Source organism: Terrapene carolina, unplaced genomic scaffold, assembly GCF_002925995.2.
Source record: "Terrapene carolina triunguis isolate 2854851 unplaced genomic scaffold, T_m_triunguis-2.0 Scaffold238, whole genome shotgun sequence".
NCBI classification, from domain to species: Eukaryota; Metazoa; Chordata; order Testudines; family Emydidae; genus Terrapene; species Terrapene triunguis.
Genome location: NW_020664589.1, coordinates 7,539,591 through 7,558,776, shown reverse-complemented (window position 1 = coordinate 7,558,776; position 19,186 = coordinate 7,539,591). Strand labels below are relative to the sequence as shown.

Here is a 19,186-nt window from a genome sequence, read left to right as displayed (position 1 = left end):
TATTTCTGAAGTACAAATGGCTGACAAAGCCTCATTTTATGTGGCATACTCAAAAAGATATCAGTATTTGAAGTTCAGTTTCTACATCCCACTTGTACAATCTTTGTATTTTAGGGCAGAACCTACCCCAAACACACACACACAAGAGGTAACCACACTGCAAGCAGCGCTTCCTTTACCTTGGATTTGAGCAGCAGGTCATCCTTGGTGATCTCACCTATGGAATCCAGGTGAGGACAAACGTCTCTTGTATCTCCCATTCTCACTAAAGCTCACCTACAGAGGTACAGAAATTGCAGGATGACTCCTCAATTTGGTCAAATGTCAGATTTGATGGTAAAGACAGTAGGAAAGTAAACTGATATGGCTTCAAATTTAAGATGTTAGGGAGTATGAAAATCCATCTTTACGACTCAAAAGCATAAGGTAGTAATCTAAAAAAATACATCTCCCCTGTAATTAAGTAAAACAGTTCCCAGACTGTACATTTGTCCCAATGCAGGGATTAAGGGACTACATGAGTAAATCCCAAAGATTAAATTAAACCTCCAAGCACCAGATACAACACACAAAGGCACCAATCTTGATGTCAGGTAACACTACAATTCAATCCTGCAGTTGTGCTAATGCAGAAGAGCTCATTGTTGAGTAATGGCATTATGATATCAGAGGTAAGTGGGTGATGCAACGGAAAAGAGCAGGGAGCACACAACGTTAATAATTATTATTATTTGTACAATGTGCTAGCTGTGTTCCAAAAATGTAGTAAAATACTAAATATACATGCACACTTTAAGGGCCACAACTGCCAGTTCAGTTATATCTATACTATCTAACCCAGAGATTCTCTTTTTCTTTCTGAGCCCCCCTCCCCCCCACAACATGCTATAAAAACTCCAGTTACTGTGGCACAGGTGGGCCGTGGTTTTCTGCATATAAAAGCCAGGGCCGGCGTTAGGGGGTAGCAAGCAGCGCAATTGCCTTGGCCCTCTGCAGCGTGGGGCACGGGTCACTTGCTGGAAGATTCTCTGCACCTTGAAGTCTTTAAACCATGATTTGAGGACTTCAATACCTCAGACACAGGTTTGATACAGGAGTGGGTGGGTGAGATTCTGTGGCCTGCGTTGTGCAGGAGGTCAGACTAGATGATCATAATGGTCCCTTCTGACCTTAAAGTCTAGGATTCATTCCACAGGGGACCCCACAAAGCTACATTGCTCAGGCTTCAGCTTCAACCTCAGGTGGCAGGGCTCAGGGACCTGGGCTTCAGCTCCATGCGGTGGGGCTTCGGCTTTCTGCCCTGGGCCCCAGCGAGCCTAATGCTGGCCCTGCTTGGAGGCCCCCCTGAAACCCGCTCGAGGCCCCCTAGGAACCCCGGACCCCTGGTTAAGAACCACGGGTCTAACCAAAGATTTGGATTTGCTGAAATTGATTCGGTTCATACCTCAAAGGAAGATGATAATGCGATGAACCACTGAGTACTCTCTTCTGAAGGCTCAAAGTCCCAGCTTGTCTGGATCACACAGCATCGTCGGATGCTACAGAATACTAATCCCGTTTAAAAAAAAACAAACACCACATTATTTTATACATGTATTTACATATATCATTTCACTAAACCTCTTCCTAGTCCGCACAAGGTAACTAGAAAAACATGTAAGCTACATGTCATGAATACATTCTAATTAATTAAGCCAAGGATGGCTTGATGGACTAGACTTTTACTGCAGGAGACCAAGTTTCCCATCCTGGCTCAGCAGGCCACAAGTAAAAACGAGCTTCGTTATCTTATCTTACTTCCTGTTGTCAAACATAACCAAAGCTCCACAGGAGAGGATAAAATTCTAGTCAGTCTGTTCCCAGGAGGCTTAGACTAAAACCAAAAGGATGCTGCAGCTCCGTTTTGAGGTGCTTCAACATAGTTGTGTAGAGAAGCCGGCACAGGACCTACGCTATATGCTTAGCTGAAGCTAGTGCCATTAGTCCCTAATCACTAAAAATGTACTTACTGTTTTAAATGAAGGAGGGTGGGGGGACTAGAGCAGGAAGATTTGTAATGTCAGTAACCCTCCTTCGAAAGAAAGGAAGCCACCAGCATTCTGTTCAATATCTGCTCGACAACATTAATATATGTATATCACTGTGCAGAGTATGACAAGTGGGGTTCCACTCAGGAGAATATATCCAAGCACACACAGTATAAAGGAACATTTCACATCAATATAATTTATAAAGGTTTCACATCAATATAATTTATAAGCAAAATAAACCCCTCTGGAGGAGTCTATATTTGAGATCATGGAGTCTACCTATGGAACACTCCAGACATGCCCTCAGGCATACAATACAACATAAAGGTATCAAAGTGAGGCATCTTCTGAGCAATATATTTTAAGGAAATTGCATCTATGGCCTTAAATAAAAACTCTGCAAGCAATACAGACAGTTCAGAACCTGCTCCATAATATTACTACTGGCTAGAGTCCCATCTACCTAGTGCGGGTTGAGCGTGTTAGACCACAGTTAGGCTGTAAAGGAGTTTAGCAATCATTGTTAAACTTGATTTTCTTGTAGTATAGGGGACATCTACTCTAGGCCTGGGCTGCATTAGAAAGTTTAGTCGGCTTAACTACAAAATCCACACCCCTGAGCGATGCAGTTACGCCAAACTAACCCCCCAGTGTAGACAGCGTTAGATCAACAGAAGAATTCTTCTGTTGACCTCGCCACCACCTCTTAAGGAGGTGGATTACCTGCGTTGACGGGAAAACCCCTCCTGTCAGTTTAGGTAGTGAAGCGCTACAGTGGTGCGGCTGTAACATTTCATATGTAGACAGGCCCTTAGAAATGCTGCAGTGCGCCTCTGTAGCATAGACACTACAGCGATGGAAGGGGTTCTTCCATCGCTGTAGTAAATCCACCTCTCCAAGAGGTGGTAGCTCAGTCGACAGAAGAATTCTTCCATTGATCTAGCAGTGTCTACACTAGGGCTTAGGTCGACTTAATTATATCATACATATAGGTTCTGTCTCTGCTGTTGCTTGAGAAAAAAGGAATTTAATAATAAAAACATTTCTTAAAGCCGCTCTTTTATTTATCAAAGTTCAGACATTTTGTTTTAAAGTGAAAGGAAATAACCTTAAAGCAAGTCCTCCCCAGTCTGTCTCCTTCCCAACAAGCACTGCAGAACAACAGCATGAACATGTCAGAACAATTCCACAGTAATTCTGAACTACAAAAAGATGACAATTGCTGCCCAAAACGGTGGCTTATCCTACTCAACAACATATTTCTCTCCTTTTGCTAAAAGAAACTATGTGCACCTACACCAAAGCTAGTCAGTTGCAAATATTTTTGCAGAAGTTAAACATTTAGTACACAACATACTATGTAAACATGAGTATTAATAGTAAGAAATACTTGGTGCTTTCCATCTGCAAAGTAATTTACAAACATTTGCTAGTTATTCCTCCCCCTTCCCCTCCATAAGATAAATACATACAATATTATCTGCATTTTATACAGGGGGAAATTGGGTCAGAAATTAAGTGACTTGCCCAACATAACACAGAGAGTCAGTGTCAGAGATGGAATCAGAACTCCTGGTCCCAGTCCAGAACACATCTCACATTAGAAACCCTGACAGTACTACTTGCCTTATTGAAGGACAATCAAAGGAAGCTAATTTTTTCATATTCATTTTTTATTTGAGGTCATTAAAAATGATGTGCCCACACATTTAGCTTTAGGATTGCAAAATTATCATCTTTGAGCATCTGCCATTTAGACCCTTCAAAAATCCAACTCTTCAAATACAATAGGCCCAGAAAATCATTTCCCTGCTCCAGTAGTATTGTAGTTGTTAATAATAAGCTACAACTTTCAATCATACTAGAAGTTCAATGTGACCCTGTCCACTACTAGAGGAAAGACTGAATCAACAGATAAGATTCTGTACAAGAAAACAGACCAACTAATTCTAATATACTAGCCCAATACCAACACAGTCCCTTCTTCAACAATTATTCTGCAATAATTAACAAAGAACAAATACTTAGAATTGGGTGTTCACTGTTGCTTAGGGGAAGACCTACGTTCCTTAAATTCTGCTAAATAAGCCAAACTGCTGCCTTGGCAACACTTACCAAAATTTTAAGGACCAGGGGATAGTAGACCATCAGCACTATAAGGCAGTGCAGCTGAAACGAAGCAGTGGGTTGCCCTTCCTAGTAGGAACAGCAGGCATTACTCATCATTTTTCCAACAGCTGATGCTGCATCATCCCCTTTCTGCACAGGCTGAGTCTCTGAGCTTTCTACTTCTGTGTCCCCCCCCCCCCCTTCCACCTACTGATCAGGAATCTTTAATAAACAAGGTTCTTAAAATATTCTTTTAAGATAAATGCCCATTACCTTGCCAAGGGACTCAGCTCACAGCAAAGATCACAGTGACGAGTGTCAAGACCTTAAAGACAAGCAATGCGATCAATATTTGGGGGTACCTGCATTTTGGGGGAACCCTAAATACACTGGAAATTCTCAAGCCATCTCCGTTCCCTCATCTGCAAACTTGGGAACTTTCAGTAACTGAGGAAACCCCGGGGCCTGCACTATGCACATGCCAAGTCAGTAACCACACAGGTATCCACACTTTTATTTTGGGGAGGGATAGCTGTTTTGTCAGCACCCCCCGGACTCTTCCCTATTTGCTAACACTGTGCAGCACCCCATCCCAATGTGAAGATCAAATGTGCAGGAGCCACCACATATCCTCGTTAAAATCCTGCCTTAACCTCCACATCTAGGTGATAAAACCCTTCTGATCCCACTCCCTCCCTGGCCCCAAGTGATGACAAGCACCAAAATCCCCACACCCCAAATACTAAAACTCTCCTGCATCCCCATCCCAGTGGGAAGCATCCTTGATACACCAGGAACCCACCACTGCGCTATGCACCCCAAGGGTCCACACACTCTTCACGCAGGGCCCCCACAAATCTAGAGCGAACCCGTTGGGGTCCCATAGGCAATGGAAGGCCAATCCTGGCCCCACTGATACATGGGAGCGCATCCCCCCACTGCCTAAGGAATCTCCTCTCTTCCCAGTCAAGTCTTTGGCACCCCAGGTTAATGGTAAGGTGCAAGGGAGAGCATTACACAGCTGCCTTCCCCAGTAGGGTGATCAGACAGCAAATGTGCAAAATCTGGACAGGGGGTGGGGGGGGTAATCGGAGACTATATAAGAAAAAGACCCCAAAATCGGGACTGTCCCTAAAAAATCGGGACATCTGGTCACCCTATTCCCCAGTCACCCCGCGGCCCGTCTGGAGCCCCCGCCCTGGGCTGCTCTGGGGAGCCGGACAGGGACCCCTTCCTGCCCCGCCCCCGTGGCCTTTGGAACGCGGGGCGAGGCGCCCCGCTCCCGGCGTGCCTGACTAGGAAAGGCCGGCGCTTCGGCCCCCGAGCTAGGCCCAACCCGCCTACTCCTCCCGGGAAGGGGGCCCGGGACCCCAGCGCCGGGCGGGGCGGCGAGGCCGGTTACCTGCTGCCGGAGGAAGAGAAGCCAGCGGCCGGGCGCTGCAGCAGGCAACCCGGGCAGGATGGGAGGGGCCGGTGGGCCGGGCCGGGCGAGGACGGATGGGGGCCGGGCTGAGCCTGCAGGGAGAAGGGGGGCAGCAGGCCCGGCCAGACGGGCTGGGCTAGAGGGGACCCCTCGGTCCTCCGTCACCTCTCCCCCGCCCGGTTCGCTAGCTGTGGGAGGGGGCTCCCAAAATGCAGGAGCCCCCCTGGCTTACAGCTGCCACCTCTGGGGACCAAAACCCCAGGATGATCCTTAGCCCAAGGCACTGGGCAGCTGGCAGTGGGTACCTCAAAAGAGGGGCGATCCTAGGAAAGCCTGGACAGGTGCCAACCCTGCTCTGGATGCTGGGCTGAGGAACCTCCGGGAAGCTCCTGACTCACCTGAGCTGCTTTGAGCCACACAGGGCAGGGGACTGTCCATTGGATGGGAAAGGGGGAGCAGGATTATTAGGGTGGCGTGGCCTGGGGAGGATACTGGGCTGGAATGGTTCAGAAAGGTGGCAGAGACTAGGCCAGGCTAGTCCCGGTTAGGGAGGGGTTCCCATAAAGAGGGGTCATATGGATACACTGACACATGCTCACCATGGGGAATTAGAACCCAGGACACTGTCACCAAACACCACAGCTCACCTCTCCCTCATAGGGTTAAGGAGCCAGCCAGGAGAGGGGGCAGAAACACTGAACAGGTCCAGGTGAGGACAGTGCTACACACATAGCAAAGAGCTAGTAATACAGATGCCACATACTGCATGCTTACATACCATGTACAGTATGCAGTTGTAAAGAACATACACAGAACAAGAACCTTGAATGTCTGTGTTTTGCATGAAATCACACACCCCCCCCCCCCCCCCCCAAAAAAAATATTTCTTGAACTATTCAAGCCAATTCATTATACCAGGCTGATCAGACAAAAGATAGAGCTATTGAAGCAGTGAAGGGGTTAGTAGCAGCTAGTATAAGAAAACAATAAGGAATGGACTGGTCAGTATCCATAGGGACTGGTGAAAGTACATTGTTTTACAAGAACAGGTTATCATCAAACCATCTAACTCTACCCTAGGAGATAAAGGGCAGAACACTTGGGAACCCATGAAGTTATATGGCACTTTCAGCAACCAGGTGACAGCTCATAGTATAGATTCCCCCACCCCCCACCCCGGTATTGCAAAAGTAAAGATATTCAGGTTTCTTCCCTTGTCTGGGTGTGTCTACACAGATTGCAGAAGCAACACTCCTAGGCCAGGTTGACAGACATGGGCTCACATTACTGCACTAAAAATCGCTGTGTAGCCATTGTGGCTCAGGCTGGAGCTGCGGGTCTAAATATCACCCTCATCCTTAGGATTCAGAGCCCAAGCTCCAGCCTGAGCCCCAACTTCAAAGCACTGGCTACACAGCTATTTCTAGAATGCTAGCGCCGCAACCCAAGTCTGTTGACCTGGGCTGGGAGGCTCACTGCCGCGGGTTGTGTAGACGTAGCCCTGCGTCCTTTACACCTGGGATACAGCATCTACAACAAAGTGGCCCAAATGAGGGCTCTAGATGCTACTGTAATCCAAAGAACAATAAGAATCAATTACTTGCTCTTTGCTTCTTGCAAAGGAAGAAGAATGCATACTGCATGTTAATGCCCTGGTACAGAATGCAAGTACAGCATTTCTGCAGCTTCGCTACAGCTTCTGACAGGGCTGCAGAGTTTTTCCAGGACTTGGCAGCCCTTAAGGCAATGACTCTTTGTCCTTGCATAGTCCTTAGTTTACTCTTCCTCCTTCAGGGCCGTTGTTCTCCTGTGGTAAAAACTGCATTCTATCACAGGTATAAAAGGACACAGACAGAGAAAGAACCCTGTATATTTGTTATGCATTAAACCATCCAGGAGAAGGAAATCAGTTTCTTGAGCTGTTACTTCACAATCACTACTAATGTTATCAAAATTAATCAGACCTGGCTCTTACACAACATTGTCATTCATAGAATGAGCCATACACACTCATGGGTTCCTTGTTACCCACTAGATACATCTAATATTGCAAGTTTATTGCGTAGGTAGGTCCAGAGGAAGTTACCTCAAGACCAGATCTTGTAACAAAAAGTTTGCAAGGGTCCACTCGTATATATCTCATTACAGGACCAGGGTGCAATTGCACCAAAGTAGTTTCTATACATCTATACTGGAAACAGAAATGTTTCAGCCAACCAGCAGCCAGACAAGACAACTAGTTAGCTGAGTCTCCCATCCAGTGGCTGAATGTGCAGCCTGCAACATTACTGCCCCTGAAAAAAAATCAAACCCCAAGGCAGTAGTTCTACTACACAAGCCAAAAGGGCAGACGGAGCTGTCCTAAATTAGATAGTTACCATCTTTCAAGGGGTATTAAATGAGGAATATTTTTAAAATACATGATCCTGGTTTCTCACGACCAATTCACCAAGAAGCAAGCAACTTGATGTACACATTTTTTCTTTATTTAGCTGAAGTTTGAGACTGTAGCCCAAAGTACCTTCTAGGATGGGCACTAAGGACATCCAACTTCATAGGCTCAGAGCACTTAGGGTGAAATGCTGATCCCACTGACAGAGCTTGTTTGGCTTCAGTTAGATCAGAATTTGGCCCTTACTGAACGTAGAGCACTCAAGGAAAATATTTTTAAAATAATGGCGTGATTTGGTAATATTTTGCACTCAGCAGCCCCCGTTTGATGTGATTAACACACAAAGGAAGACGACCTTGCACTTGTCTAGTATCTTTCATCTAAGGATCTCAATTCTTTTAGTGATAGCTCCTGCATGAGTTGCATTCCCATTTTACAAATGATGAAACTGAGCCATAGAGAGACTCACTGCCAGGATCATCCAGTGGAAGAGCGAGGAATAGAACCCAGGAGTCAAGAATCCCAGTTCAATGCTTTTATCACCCCACCACACTTCTTAACAGCCAGGATGCACCCATGGGAAATATTTTGCAATCTGTGAAGAAGCCTTGAAAGTTACAATCATGCCAAACATAGCAGTGATCTCTTCAGGACATCCCTGGTGGGTTTTAATGTGCTTAGTAAAAGGAGGAGTGGAGCTTGGATTGTCAGCATTTAAAGCCATGTAACTTGGAAAGGCCCCACTAGCTCATTCATCTAAGAGAAGTTGTTGGTAATTTTCTCTCCTTTTTCTGGGAGGTAAAATTTAAATTTTAAAAGATAAGAAGACTCAAAGAATCAAAGAAGTGAGAGACAGAAAAGACCTATTAAGCCAGCTAGTGTCTCTCTCCCTGCCAATGCAGGATTGTTCCATACAGTGCATTCTCTATTGTTGTGTCCAGGCCTAGTTTAAATGCTCCAAGTGATGGGACTTTAATCACTTCTCTGGAGAGACTATGACAGGACAATAGGAATTTGAACCTCTTTTTAAACCCATGTAAAAATAAGTCCACTTTTTAGTATAATTTTATTCTATTCTATCTTTTGATAAATTTCATAAAATTTAATTTTCATAGGATTACATTAAAATGCTAAAAATTGTTTTTCTTCATTTAAAACAAATAAAATAATTCAACTCCCCCACATAAAATCTGACAGGAGAAGATATGTAGAGATAGTCATTTACCAATTCACCAGGATGGTTCAGGATCACTGCCCCAATACTGCAATGTTAACCACACAGGCAGCCCCTTACACCTATGCAAATCCCATTGCAGAATAAGGGCCCATATCTGGAAAAAAATCCTGATGATGAGATCTATCAGTTTGTGAAATAAACTCCACATTGAATGAGTGAAACCCCCATTGCTTGGGACACAGAACATTAGGCAGACCAAAAACATTAAATATATACTGGAGGAAACCCTGGACTAGCTGTGAGGAATCAACCAAGTGACATAATGACAGTTTACTCTTCTTCTTCCTAAATTATCAAATGTAACTGATCTCTTCCCAAAATACAAGATGCAACAGATTCCTCCCAAAAGCATCAACTATACCCAATCCCCCCTAAAATCGCTAATGGATATGAATCATTACTAAACTATACCTAATGTAATCAACCCTTTCCTGAAGCACCAAAACCCCTTCCTAAAATATCAACTACAACAGATTCTCCCTAGAATATGGAAAGCAATGGGTCCTGTCTCTTCCTAAAACATATACCGCAATAAAGCAACTAATCCCTAACTAAAATATATAATGCAGATGACTCCCCCTTCCTAAAAGCTATCATGCAACTGAATCCTTGCCAAAACCTGTTTGTATCTTACAGCCCTTTCCCACACCCTTCGCCTCTCTTGTCCATTTACAAGGTAAGCTCTTTGAGACAGGGACCACATCCTACTACTTTGTGTTTGTCAAGCACAACGGGGTCTTAATCTTAATTGGTCCCTAGGGCACTATATATATCGATAGATAGAGTTGATTCCCTCCTAGAAATAGAGAAGGCAGCTGATCCCATCCCATCCTATAATAGCTAACTGAACTCCTCAGAAGCCTGAGATGCAGCTGATCCCAGCCTGTTTGCCAATCACGAACTCCTGTTCCTACCTCCATCCCAGGCTGCTGGCCGGGAAATTATTCCTCTTCCTCTTCCTCTTCCTCCCTCTGGGCAATGGACGCCCCTGGCTTTGCTCTCTCTCTTCCACCCTTGCTGTGCACACCCAGTTGGCCCCGCCCTGTAATAGCCACGCCCCCTTCCCCAGCCCCCTCCCTATGGAACGAGCTCTACGCAGCCCCGCCCCCCGCACGGGAACGTAGGCGGAGCGCGACGCTGTGACTCAATCGCCGAGCGCCGGAAGCGGGGCGGGGCTGTTGTTGAGGGAGGCTAAGGCCCGCTCGGGTGGCCGAGATGCCGTCGGGGAAGGTTTTCCGCCGGCGGAGAGCGGACTCCGAGGAAGAGGAGGAGGATGAGCAGGTCACCGAGGAGGTCAGGTGGGTGGGCGACCCCTCCAGGGAGCACGGGCCCTGGTCACGTGGAACAAAGCGGTGTTCTGTCCAATTGTCACCGGGCTGCGCGGCGCAGGATCCTTCTTCTCTCTACGCCACTGGCTCGCCGCCGTTCCCGACGACTGGGCCCCTTTCAGGAGTCTGAGTTGTCTTGCGTACCCGCAAGGGTCACCTCACTTTAAAACTACCTGCCTACAAATACAGGCGTAAAATACCAAAGTGTCACAGCACGCGAGCACTGAACAATTGCTGACTTTCCCATTGTTACCATATAATTATAAACTCAATTGACTGGAATATAAATATTCTCCTTGCATGTCTGTGTACAGTATATAGAGCCGTATAAACCAGTCGTCATCGGTATGAAATTTTAGTTTATACTGACTTCACTAGTGCTCTTTATGTAACCGGTTGTAACACTAGGCCAATACCTAGTTCAGTTGATGTGCCCCCTGGAAGATCTCTGCGTACCTCCAGAGGTACATGTACCCCTGGTTGAGAACCACTGTTTTAGGCCAATGATATTCAGACCTCAGTGGTTCAGGAGCCAAATTAGCAATCAACATTACCCAGAAGAACCACAGTAGTGTGAATTCATGGTTTGTTTGTTTATATATATATATATATATATATATAAAATGTGTGTGTGTGTGTGTGTGTGTGTTGTTCTCAAGTATTATTATTTTATAAGTTTTCATGGCAGGAATTATAAGCAATTTGTATTGTGTAATGAAATTTCTAAATGTTAAAGAAATTCAGAATGTCTAAACTCTAAATATACACACTTACTATTTACGTGAATATTAAGATTTTCTTCTCTGTGTCACTCAAGCATCAATACATCTTGATGATAGCTCAGTTATATAATGTTCACCTGACCATATTGCTTGCTACATCTAGCCTAGGTAGGGCATTTCACAAGTTCACTGCCGCTTGTATGGAAATGCCTTACCTAAAATATCTTATTAGATAGCATTAACTATTGACAGAAGTGGTGACAGATAATGCATCTGATTCAAGGACTCCCTTGTTTTGTTGTGAGACAATTGTGGCTGGACATCTTAACAAACTGAAAATTGAAGTTGAGCTGGTCGCCCAAGGCAGCATTTTTGCCCCATCGGATAGGGAGACTTGGATTTGGGAGCCATCTTTGGATGCTTCCCTCCTTAGCTGAAGGAACTTGTACAGAAGTGGCGTATTCAGACAGATGTTGTAAGGTTCTCCCCGTTGGTTCGTGAAGAAGAATGTGAAAACTGTCTGATATTATCAAAAAGAGTGAGATCTGCTTAGAAAACCTGCTTGAACATGTCAGTGAAAAGTCTGTCCTGAAAGTTGAGTGATTGGTGCAGAAAATGCCTGCCTTTTTTTTTATTATTATTAAGACTATCTTAATAAACGAAATGTTCTTTCTTCAGATTAAAACTTGAGGAAGCAAAAGAAGTTCAGAGTCTCAGAAGACGGCCCAATGGGGTGAGGTAGGTGACACAGTAAAAGAGGCAAGTTTGTGTTTCATCTGAGGGTCCTGCCTTTCCTTGCGTCTTCAGTCAGAAATGGTAATATGTCACAGTGGCAACAAGAATCTGACCTGTGAGAGGAGCAGGTACATTAAAAATGTGAAGACGGATAAGAAGAGATATTGGGGAGAGGTACAGTAATTTTTAACAGACTTTATTGTGGCGCACTTGTTCCCAGCGTACCTACGAAGTTAAATAATTAGAATAAGGTCATACTTTATAATGAATATGCTTTATATTGCTAATTAACCATATCACCCTCATGGACAGGGTTTTTATCTCCCAGAGTTGTACTGTTTTGGGGGTTGGGGGTAGAACTCAATATCTTATACACCACATTGTAGTGTATAGTTCTAAATTGAGACCCATAAAACAAGTCTCTCCTGTTGTTAATTTCATTTTCTCCCTTTAAGCTTTTTGATGGAAAGAAATGTTGTGTAGTGACTAGAAAAGGGGACTGAGAGTCAGGGTTCATTCTGTACAGAGAGTTCTGTTCCTAACTCTGATGATGACTCGCTGCATGACCTGGGGTAAATCACTTAAGCTATCTCTGACTCAGTTTCCCCATCTCTAAAATGGAGATAATCGTTCCATAGCGCATAAGGGTGATGTGAGGATTAATTATTTAGTATTATCAAAGCACTTTAAGATCCCCAGGTAGAAGGTGTTAGAGAAGAGCAAAGAAGAACTATATTCTTTTTAAGAAATTACCTTGCATGGTAGTCATCACTGGCAGTGTTGTGGACTTGTTCTCTGTGCATTTAATTTGTCTTTTTTGTGTGTGTTTTGCTAGTGCTGCAGCCCTGCTTGTTGGGGAGAAATTGCAAGAAGAGACAACGTTGGCGGTAAGTTCTGAATACTTTCATTACTGCACTGCTGGTTCATATCGGTGTGAAAGCATCTGCTCAGTCCAGTAGATCTCTTTGAAAGTCTAGTTCCAGGAAATGACTCACTTTAATAAAAGGCAGGTTAGGATGCAGCCTCTTACTATAGAAAAATCATAGGCATTTTTGCCCAGGTAATGGAAGTGTAGGATTTTCAAGAAAGTGAACCTGAGGATGGTATAAACCTAGGCAGCAGCTTTCTGCTTTTGAACTATTTTTTTTGTTTTGTAGGATGATCCCTTTAAGATAAAGACCGGTGGGATGGTGGACATGAAGAAGCTGAAAGAACGCGGCAAGGACAGGTGGGTGTGCGGGAGACTTAGTCCTGAAAAACACTCCCTTGAACGTTACTGAGTCTGCAGCAGTTAACAGCACCAAGGCGGCTTTCGTTATTGAAGAACGCAGGCAAAATGCTCCAGGCTTTGTGTTGTTTTGAAGGCTTTATTTAATGCAGTCTGTCTGGTCGCTTACACCTTAGGCTGTCAAATTCTTTAAAAAAAATATTTGTTCCGTTTAGGATTAACGAAGAGGAGGACCTCAATCTGGGAACCTCTTTCTCAGCAGAAACCAACAGGCGGGATGAGGATGCTGACATGTAAGTGTTTTGTTACAGTTTGTATGCTCTGATTCACTATGCTGGATTGGGTGTCCTAGGCCTATTTTTTTCTAAAAACCAAGAGTTTTCAGAATAGCTTCCAAATTTACATTGAAACTTCTGCTTGATCTTTCACCTTCTGGAAACCAACGTGGTCTTGTGATTAGAGCCTAGACTTGCTGGCCAGCCAGGTGATCCACTGACACTGTGAGCTATTGGCAACCTGCTCTGTGGATTGGTAAAGAGCTTGCTTATTGCAGGGAGGATTTGATTAGTTCCTTGAACAAAATAGCAGATCTCTTGCTTCTCAGTGCCCCCCTACTGGCTAAGTGACATCAGAGAAATCATTCATTCCTCCCTCCTACCTGCTGGGATAGTGACACAGCTGTGGTCTGTGGTATTGGAGGGATGTGTAAGAAATAGAACTTAATGCCAGCTGTCCCCTTATGTGCTGCTGCTAAGGATGAAGTACATTGAGACAGAGCTGAAGAAGAGGAAGGGGATTGTAGAAAACGAGGAGCAGAAGGTGAAGCTGAAGAATGCCGAGGACTGTCTGTACGAGCTGCCTGAGAGCATCCGTGTCTCTTCAGCCAAGAAGACCGAAGAGATGCTGTCCAATCAGATGCTGAGTGGCATTCCTGAAGTGGATCTGGGAATAGAGTATGTGGTTCACTGTTCAATTATTTATAGTTTGATAACTGGTGATCCCTGCAGGTCATGGCTGAGGCAAGCTGGTTGATAGGCAAGTGATAGGGTAATTTATATTGCCTCTTCCTGTGCTCTTAGAGGAGTGACAGTCTCTTTGTTCTGTGTTTGTACTGCACCAAGCACAGTGGGGTCCTGGTCAATGACTAGGGCTCTTAAGCACTCAGAATAATAGAGGAGTTCATTCCCCGGGTCTGTGATGCAGCATCTTCCAGTAGTATTGGCTCACATCAAGCACTAACATAGGGTGAGCTGTTGAGGGATGTGAGGTTCCTCTTCATCCTTGTAAAGATGAGTGCTCCATCCCATCATTGCCAATTCTCTGACAAACAGATTGCAAGTCAAAGACACCAGCAACTACTGCCACACTGATATGAAACTGCCCATCCATTAACTCATAGATAAAACTGCTCTACTGTGTGTTTTGATACTTGGGGACCCAGGCTTCTTTCTACCTGCAGCATATAAACAAGTCTCTTCCTCATTTGTTTTTTCTCTTCAGCGCAAAAATAAAGAACATAATCTTTACTGAGGATGCCAAGGCAAGGCTGCTGGCAGAGCAGCAAAACAAAAAGAAAGACAGTGAAACCTCCTTTGTTCCCACAAACATGGCTGTGAACTATGTCCAGCACAACAGATGTAAGTATCATGGACACATAGAAATGTAGGACTGGAAGGGACCTTCATAGGTCATCTAGTACAGCCCTTGCACTGAGGCATGACCAAGTATACCTGGACCATCCCAAACACGTGTTTGTCTAATTGTGTAGCTCTCCAGGCCCGGGTATGGGCGGCTACTCTACTGATTAGAGGCAATAAGGTGCAGAATTAAGTCTGATGCAAGCAGGGTTTATTAATTCACATGGTGAACCTCAAGCACTGTTTGACTTTCTCCTTCTGGGACTCTCTCACATGGAAAACATCTGGGCTAGCCTAATCTTTCCCTTCCCCCAGCAAGACTGAAGGTAGGGCACGTAACTCGTACTTTCCACTCGTGAACTCCCAGTTGACTGGGGCCCATAAATGACATCTTGGATGTATGATGGAAAATCCTGACCATCCTGTGATTACAAAGTCTGTCTTACTGGACTAGAGAGAGCATTCTGGGATGCTAGAACAGACCAGTGTTCAGGTGAAACAGAATTGCTAGACAAGAGAAGAGAGTTCATTTCTGAGACCGCCTCTCGTACAGGACCTGGAGGAAAGGCAACCTCCTAATGTCTCTAACCATGTCCAGATGGCTGACTTCAGATTAATATTCATGGCAATGGAGAGTCTCAGGACCATGATGAAGCAGTAGCTAGGTCAGATGCAAAGGTGGAAAGAAACCAGAAAAAAAAAATCCTCTGAACTGTTGAAAGTTTTAGTGTCCCATCACTTTGCCTTCATTCAATATCCGTAGCCACAGGCTGATCATAGTGATTGTTCCTGGCTTCCATTTGTGTTTCTGCTAAAGTTTATCACATATCTTTCATCTGTTGGGATTAAACATAAACAATCCATCAGGGATGGTCTAGGTGTACTTAATCCTGCCTCAGTGTGGGGAGATGAACTAGGTGACCTCTTGAGTTCCCTTCCAGGTGTATATTTCTGTGATTCTACATCTAAACACTGCTACTCTCTAAAATTCACCATTTGGTGTTTCTTCTTCCAGTCTATCATGAGGAGCTGAGTGCACCAGTGAGGAGGAATAAAGAAGAACCAAAAGCCCGTCCACTGAGAGTGGGGGATACGGAGAAGCCAGAACCCGAGCGTGAGTACTAAACACAAAGCATGGCCAGCTTGTTGGAGGTATCCAGTCTTCCTTATCCAAGATCCATGAACAGATATGACCTTCTCCTCTAGCCCTCTATGGCATGGTGTCCTGAACTGGTGGGAAGGACTTGAATTGTAGAGTGGTTTGCCTTTGATCTTCAAGGGAAAGGTGATGCCTATGCCATTCTTGATGTGCTCCCTGCTAGATGAGTCCTGAAGCAACTTGGATGGAAGATGTCCCTCCTGCTGTTTCCCATCATAGGTGAAGGGTCAGGATTACATGTAGAAAATGACCCGTTCACACTTTAGCTCTCCATCCCATGCTTGGCTGCACACCATTGCTATCAGTCTCTGCTCAGCTGAGGTCCAAGGCTGGAGTAATGGGGGATGTTGAAGGTGGGGATTTTAAGTGCATTGGGCAGACCTGTTTTGGAAGGGGGGCGGGAGGGTGAGAGAAGAATTTGGACTAATAAAGAATCAAGTCTGAAGAACATTGGCATTATTGGAGGCCCAAGTGTAGAATAGCAGGGGTGCTGCAGGCCAGGTGGTTTATTGGTCATTAGACTAACTCTTTAGGAGGTGAAGGAGAATGATGCTTCCCTGCGCTATCCTCTTTATTAATTACAGAATAGGAAATAAGGTGTGTGTCTCTCTCTCCTTCCAAGGGTCCCCACCGAATCGCAAGCGCCCACCCAATGAGAAAGCAACAGATGACTACCACTATGAGAAATTCAAGAAGATGAACAGACGATACTGAAATCTGCTCAGTAGAACAGTATGGACCAAACATTTTGCTGGAGCTTTTAAGTGCAAGATGTTGTGTAAAAACTCCTGAAGTGGGCGGGATCACTTCCTACAGATTTTTAGTATTACCCACAAGATTTTTCTCACAGTAAACTTGTAGTGAATTAGTGGGCACAGTGATTGTGAAATCTCCCTTCCCCGTGGTGACTTGTATATAACTTATTTTGTTATAAAACTTTTTCTTTTGTAAATATGTTGACTTCCTGTTTGGCATTTATTTTAGCGTAAAGTCAACCTTGTTCATAGATCTTTTCACCTTAAAAAAAGAACTTTTTAAAGACAAATGCTTTCAGCTTGTAAACATATAGTAAAGGTTTAAAGCTGGTTTGCCAGATTGAGGTTCCAAAGCAACTTCATAAAAAGGCACTTCTTGTTAGTTCCAAAGGGCGTAAATTGTATATAGTATGTGAGTCTGAGATAATACAGGAATTTGTTCAGCACACAGCAGTATTCAGCTTCTCTTCCAGTTAGAGTGGGTGCCATGTAAGATCTTGAATGTGTGCTACTCTGCAGGGATTGCAGTATGACAGGATTTCTTATCTTCAGTGTAGGGAAATGATATTCTATGAAATACAGCAGTTACTGTAGGTGCCTGAACAATTAATGTGTTTGAGATTTTTTTAAATGGTGCCCATTGCGTTTGTATCTTTTTCTCGCTATGGATTTATTTCCATGGCAATGAGGGTTTTTTCATTTTATTTCAGTTGCCAAGAATGAGAGAAATCATTATTGTAACTATTTTGAGGGTGGGAGGAATCTCACTTCCAATATTTGAGGCCTTTCTAGATAGGGATGATGTAGGATTTTGTATCAGAAAGCCAAACAAATTGGAAGCAAACACCAGCTGTATATTTCCAGAAACTCTCTGTACAATAAATTAAAATTAAGTTGAAAATGGAGTTTGAACTTTTAAAAAATAAATAAAACTTTTAACTCGTTATCAGTGAGATTCTGTTATTTCAGTAATGTGCACACTAGATTCATCCCATGCCGTTTGTAATGAAGCCCTGGATGTACTTAAAACAAATATTAGTCTAAACATTTCTAAATTTGTGTGAAATTGACTAAATTATCAAATTAGAACAAGTAGCAGCAGCTGTTGTGAGAGTTGGGATCATGAGCCAACTCACATCCAGTGCTTTAGTAACGCATTGTAGCCAACATTGTTGGATGCTTTTCATGAATTATCTGTATCAAGTCAAACAAATTTTTAGAGTGATGTATACAACAGTGAAAATTTAAATGACTGGTTTGTCAGCCTGTCTACAATACTAACGATACTGGTAGGTTCAGGAGTTTGATAATGGCATATAGGCTTTCATCTGCTCAAATCAATCTTCATGGTGTCATCAGCCAAAGTACTACTTGAACGTTGTTCCTAGCTGATAGCTGTTTGTCTTTGTTCAAATGAGTTTGATGGTGTTGGTCCAATTGTTGGGCACATGCTCATATCAGAAATTACCCCCGCTCACAGTTAGCATGGTTATTGGCAATTTCAATTTAGAAAAAGTCAATGAGTGAATAGGGCATTGAGACTGGACTGCCTTCTCACCTCTGAGAATTTCGGTTGCCACTACTGTTGGACTGACACCTTTCAAATACATTTTTCTTTGTGTTCATTTTAAAATTATCTATGTAAAATGGGAGGAGAAAAATACTTTTCCTGTAGCTGTTACAAATCAAAAAGCCTAGCTCTGAAAATTGTTGCAAGAGGCAATATTGTCTAGCACTTCAAACATCTGACTGAGGGTCCATTTACATAGCCCGTGGCAGCGACTCTCAGATCCCAGATTGACAGACTCGGGCTTGCGCTATGGCACTAGCAATAGCTGTGTAGACGTTTGGGCTCAGGCTGGATCTTAGAGACCAAGCTCCAGCCTAAGCCTAAACATCTATACAGCTATTTTGAGCGCTGTAGCACAAGCGCTGCAAACCTGAGTCTGTCAATCTGGACTCTGAGATTAGCTGCTGAGGGCTGCCACTCGCTGTGTAGACATACCCTGAGAGTCTAGATACCAGCTTTGTGATTCTGCCACTGACGGACTCTGTAATCTGGAACACTTTGTTTAATGTCTGTGCTTAATGCCATCTGTAAAATGGGGGGAAATGATTAAGTGATTTTGGTCCTGGGGTGAAAAGTTCTGTGATCTTGTGTTTTGGTATATTGACCTGTCATCTAATAGTTGATTGTTGTTTGTTAGAACAGCACTAAATGTTATGTCTAAGCAACACAGATGGCAAGCTCCTACACCGTTTAAAAATATGACCAGTCTATATCTTTGTTATGTACATAAAATCTATAATAAATAGAGATTACAATAGTACATCACCTAGCATTTAGAGTATGCATAAATAGCATGGAGATTTCAAATATTTAAATCTTTTCCTCGAAAGATGACTTAACAAATATTGTTCCGTTAAATTA

At 43.8% G+C, this 19,186-nt stretch overlaps 2 protein-coding genes across 6 annotated transcripts in view; one reads left to right on the top strand and one right to left on the bottom strand.

Moving 5' to 3' along the window:
• Window positions 1-10,160, bottom strand: part of USP20 (ubiquitin specific peptidase 20) — a 38,542-nt gene extending 28,382 nt beyond the window's left edge. For 3 of the 4 annotated variants that reach the window (XR_002907712.1, XM_024193020.1, XM_024193024.1), the window contains exons 1-4: window positions 5,542-5,622; window positions 4,413-4,464; window positions 1,445-1,548; window positions 180-276 (exon numbers count right to left, since the gene is read on the bottom strand). Coding sequence is in view for 3 of the 4 variants with exons in the window: in XM_024193020.1 (XP_024048788.1) it covers window positions 180-260 (81 nt within the window). In the remaining variant the exon portion in view is untranslated. Of the gene's footprint in view, window positions 1-179; window positions 277-1,444; window positions 1,549-4,412; window positions 4,465-5,541; window positions 5,623-10,105 lie in introns of those variants that run through there. The other variant, XM_024193021.2, reaches the window with a different exon arrangement.
• Window positions 10,161-10,364: 204 nt separating this feature from the next.
• CUNH9orf78 (chromosome unknown C9orf78 homolog) lies at window positions 10,365-17,699 on the top strand. Of its 2 annotated transcripts, none has more exons than XM_029912762.1 (9): window positions 10,365-10,484; window positions 11,920-11,979; window positions 12,812-12,863; window positions 13,134-13,204; window positions 13,420-13,497; window positions 13,960-14,157; window positions 14,705-14,841; window positions 15,857-15,955; window positions 16,623-17,699. In XM_029912762.1, the coding sequence occupies exons 1-9, from the start codon at window positions 10,465-10,467 to the stop codon at window positions 16,712-16,714; spliced, it is 807 nt and encodes a 268-aa protein (XP_029768622.1). In that variant the 5' UTR covers window positions 10,365-10,464; the 3' UTR covers window positions 16,715-17,699. The 2 variants fall into 2 exon arrangements, with proteins under 2 accessions (XP_029768622.1, XP_024048787.1); XM_024193019.2 differs by having other exon boundaries at window positions 10,365-10,489.
• Window positions 17,700-19,186: the final 1,487 nt, after the last annotated feature.